Raw genomic sequence first — 5,000 nt, 5'->3', positions numbered from 1 at the left:
GGTGGAGTGTATATCAGGGGCCTCTGTGGCCACCCAGCTCCTCCACCATTTATCTCAATTTCACCTTCCAGACACACACATACACACATACACACATACACTTAACATTAGAAATACGCCCAGCAAACGTAAAGGACACACACACACACACACACACACACACACACACACACACACACACTCTGACAACACAAGGTGTCTGTTAGAAACATACATGTGTTCCCCCTGAAACAGATTTAACCACCGTTCTGAATTAGTGGCTGGTAACCGTAGCAACAGTAATGATGCTTTCGACTGTTAGAAGTTCACTGAGTGGTGAAACTAAATTAACGTGATGTTTAAAGATGGAGAGTAGAAGAGAAGAAGAGACAGTCTGGTCACTGGCACAATATATAGTCTTCTATATCGAGTATAGAGATATATATAGTCTACTATATCGAGTATAGAGATATATATAGTATACTATATCCAGTATAGAGATATATATAGTCTACTATATCGAGTATCGAGTATAGAGATATATATAGAGAGAGAGACAGAACTGCTGTATTTCATGTGGCAATAAAAGCCTTCATTTCACTCCACAGTTGTTTTATTTACACTTTTAACTGTCAGGGAAATGTAATAAATGTAATAAATGAATAAATGCCCCCCCTTGTAGACAATTTGTGCTGAATTTTCCTGCCGCCTGACTGCTTTCAGGTTCATGTGAGTCTCTTTATGTATCGATGACGTTTCTCTTTAAACTCCTCCACTGTAATACAAACAGGCCGACGCCTGCTGGGAGGCAAAATGTAAAACCTGCACTCAGCTTGGGTGAAGACAGGTTTTTATAGACATCTGTTACATAAACAAATACACAGTTTTATACACAGGAATGACTATATTTCATTGTGATACATATACTTATTGAAATACTGGTGTTGTATGTAATCTGTCTGAAAAATGTTCAACATGCGTTCTGTTTTTCATACTCTCATACTAACTTTAAAATAAACACATTCTCGCAGTGCATCAGATGTGTGTGAAAAGGCCTTAACTCTCAGAATGTGTGTGTGTGTGTGTGTGTGTGTGTGTGTGTGTGTGTGTGTGTGTGTGTGTGTGTTGATATGGCCTACATGGTGTTAAGCTCGTCCTATAATGAGCTATTAACTGCTGTCTCCTTTCAGCTCTCCGCCTGACTCTGACACAAATCCCTCCTTTATTCTCCAGTACTGTAATCCACCACACACACACACACACACACACACACACACACACACACACACACACACACACACACACACACACACCACAACATCAACCACAATGCATCAGGCCTCAGTTCACTTCCTGGTGTCAAATCCCTGATTCTCTCTGTTCGCTGACAAAGACCTCTGAGGAGGGAGAGAGGGGGGAGGGAGGGGGGAGGGAGGAAGAGAAAGGTTCAGAACGAGGAGAGAGGAGGAGGAACAGGAACAGGGAGGAGGGAGGGATGACGGATTGAAGAGGAACGATACGATTTTATGGTAGCATCTTACAAAAGCTGCAATCCAGACTGCATATGAGTCGACGCACACACACACACACACACACACACACACACACACACACACACACACACACACACACACACAAAGAGAAAGACAGTCACGCAGACAGCTGTAAGATTTACAAATCAAAACAAGGACAATCTGCTGTGATGCTACGCTAACGCAGCACTTAAACACACTGTTCGGTTACTTAAGAGTCACAGGTTTGAACCCTGGAGCAGCAACAGCCGCTCAAGAAACAGGGACCTCCAGACAACATTCAGAGGTAAGATTTACTGCAGCACAGTGCAGAAACTAGGACTCCGCTAGTCAAATCAAAGAGTCTGCATCAACTTTCCACCTGACGAACAAACACGCAGAGCGCCAGACGTCTTCTCGGGGAACATTACGGACTGTGCTGCAGCGGCAGTACGACTGACACCTCTGCAGGACTAATCCTACAGAATACTGTAAGTACAGTATGACATGAATGGCAGTTGAAACTGATCCAACTGTACAGAAGCAATGATGACAGAATCCTTCAGTCTCTGCGGAGACGTGACGGGACACGTTGTGTTTAATCCCTCCGTCTTCGGTCAGTCCTTTAAGGGTGCACCGAAACGCTTGTTGTCCTTCAGCACAATATATCCAGACATTAAGCTAAGCTAATAGGCTAATTTTAATGTTTAACATGCGTCCATAAAGAGACACCATCCATATGTTTGACTCTGGATAGATAAAAAAAAACACTACATATCTCCAACAACAGAAGTGGTCCCACCAACACAGGGTCCATTACAGAGTTAGGGGACCATTCACACTGCTCACATCCCACAAAACACACACAAACACACACTGCTACCACTACTAGCTCTACTGCTACTGCTAGTAGGAGCGCACACAAACGTTACCATGGTGACGAGGTATGCTGCTGGCCGGCCAGGTGAAGGGTCTTGGGCCGGGCGGCGGAGCAGCTGCCTGCATTAGCCGGCCGCTCCCAGTAGGGGTCACTGTGAAACACACAAAAAAAACGTGGAGAGGTTCTTTAACGTCAGCCATAAGAAACAACAAGCAGGAGAAGAAGAGGAGGAGGAGGAGAAGAAGAAATGATGGAGATTAATCAAGAGAGAGAAAACAGTAAGTAAAAGTAAAGAAAGGCACGAAAGCAGGAAAACAATATCAAAGAGATAAAACAAGAAACTAAAAAGGGATTCAAAGAATTATACACAGCAAAATGCAAATGTCATGAGGTTTGCACCCAGTTTAAGAACATAATGTAAAATAAGTTGCAGCAAAATATATTTAGACAAGCAGTACATGATGAACAAATGGGCACTTTTAGCTCAGTGGGCAAAAAACAAAAAACAAAAAGCCTTCTCGACCTTTTCAATGAGACTCTGAAATCTTAAAAAAATCTTCTACAATTTTTCCATGAAACCATGTAGCATGAAACCCAAACCAGCAGCCTGGTCCTTGATTGAAACAGCCCCCTTAACGAGGAGCGGCCTGCCAGTGGGTCAGTCAGGACCCACCCATGCTGTGCAACCAAACATTATTGAAACCAACAGAACTTTAGTTTAAATTATTTTAAATTCAGGCTGAACTTTGAGGAAAAGTGTGTAAAATGATGCACAATTATTTTTTGCAACAGTACAAACTTTTTGGGTCTCGGGGTTTGAACAGGGACGAACTGAGCTGCTTGGAGAAAGCAAACAACATACTGTGTATCGTCAACCTAGAGGAGGCGTACAGTTGTCATTGGATAAATGGTTGAACAGGATTTCAGATCTATTGCTGCCATACTCAGTGTCCGAGTGCCTCACTATGATAGATGAGATGGAATAAGATGATTTAACAGCCTTAAAGCTGCTGGAGGGTAAAACTGGATGATAAGAGTTTGGTTTTTTTTAAAAGTCTGAGTCTCTGAAGTCGCTTTTTAAACCAACAACTTAGACAAAATTTTATTTCCGTTCTTGTCCAGGAATAAAACTCTTCTATTTCTCAGTATGTCAAAATAAAAGCTCTTGTTGGCTGGTGAAAGTGTCTGGTGAACTTCGAGATGTACCTGCCACCGCGGCTGGTCAACGGAAACAGCTCCTGTCCTTGGAAATATTCAAAAAAAAATAAAACAAACCTCCATTTTGGTGAGTTTTTTTCTGAAAAGCTAAAACCTGCCGACTGGGACTCGAAGTGACACGGAGTCAAATACAAAATACAAAGCAGCCCCAAAGTGACTGTCTATGCACAGTGAATTATTTGAATTTTACACACCCACCAAAGACAGGCTGTCAAAACCCATGCCGGAATGGATTTTTCATACGAAGAGAGGGAGCGAGGGAGAGCCGAGGAGAATAAAAGAGAGGAGGAAAAAAACAGGAGGCGGAAAGAGGGCGAGAGACACCGGGAGAGACAGGGAGGAGGAGGAGAGAGCGAGGGAGAGGCAGCGAAGCGATGCTGGCTTGCAGGAGAACATTAGCTGCACTGTGTAGCGCACCATAAAACCATTGACATTGTCGGTCTTGCTTTGTGGACGAGTATTATTGTAAAACACAGTTTTCTGAGGCGAGCCGGCCGCTATTGTTCTTGTCAGAGGGTGAAGCGAGGGCACCACCGGCATAACTTCTTTCAGCTTTAAAGCTACGGCAGAAGGCAGAGAGAGGTGGTTTTCAAATTAAACCACCGAGATGTAAGTCCAGAGATTGTATTACTTTTAGATTTGATCTCTTGATGCATGACTAGGAAACATATCGCTGCTGTCGGGGAGGAAGACAAAAAAAAAAAAACAAAGATAAAAAGAACGCAGCCATCTGCAAGAAGAAAGGCAGGTTTGTTCTCGGAGAGGTCGGCGTACTTTACTGATTATACAACAAGCTTTAAGCAGGTTTCAAGAGACGCAGAGTCTGACTCAACACAGGAACGATCACATCCACTTTCAGACCACGTAACAGAAACAAGTGGATTATCAGAGCTTCAGAATCTGCTGCATCATGACTCCACAGTCAACCTGCTCTTAACTCAAATGGATCTCTGTTATAAATGAATAAGTGTGTCACATCATCAAATATGGCATCAGCCGGTCCCAGATCTGGATCTGGTGCCTCTAACGGACTTCTCTGTCCGGGTAAACAACATGAACTTTTCATGAATACTGATTACATGCAGACAATATGTAAAAAACTAAACAAAGGACGACAGAAAGTCGAAAAGATCATTTTACACAAAGTACAAGCTTTCCTGACCGTGAAGGTTTCAGTCTAAATGGCTGTTGTGAGTAGTTCTGATTCTGTTAGGTAGTATGCTATGCTACGCTAGCTAGCTAGCTTGAACACTGAGCAATGTCCTGAGCTTTATTATTTATTCCAAATAACAATCCAACAGACATTTAAGTTGAAGAAAAAGTTGTATTTATTATTTATTTTCTGTGATTTACTGTTAAAATGCTATGCTCTTATTTATCCTCACCTGTGCAGCACTTCCTGGTTTGGCAAA

General features: G+C 42.6%; 1 protein-coding gene across 1 annotated transcript in view; it reads right to left on the bottom strand.

Moving 5' to 3' along the window:
• Positions 1–5,000, bottom strand: part of LOC139297582 (neuronal PAS domain-containing protein 3) — a 244,485-nt gene that overhangs the window by 176,060 nt on the left and 63,425 nt on the right. Inside the window, exon 2 of the mRNA XM_070920323.1 lies at positions 2,423–2,521. Within this exon, the coding sequence (XP_070776424.1) occupies positions 2,423–2,521 (99 nt within the window). The remainder of the gene's footprint in view (positions 1–2,422; positions 2,522–5,000) is intronic.

This window comes from Enoplosus armatus, chromosome 15 (assembly GCF_043641665.1).
Source record: "Enoplosus armatus isolate fEnoArm2 chromosome 15, fEnoArm2.hap1, whole genome shotgun sequence".
Classification (NCBI taxonomy): Eukaryota; Metazoa; Chordata; class Actinopteri; order Centrarchiformes; family Enoplosidae; genus Enoplosus; species Enoplosus armatus.
Note: the sequence above shows the minus strand (reverse complement) of the source record. Positions and strands in the feature narration are given on the sequence as shown.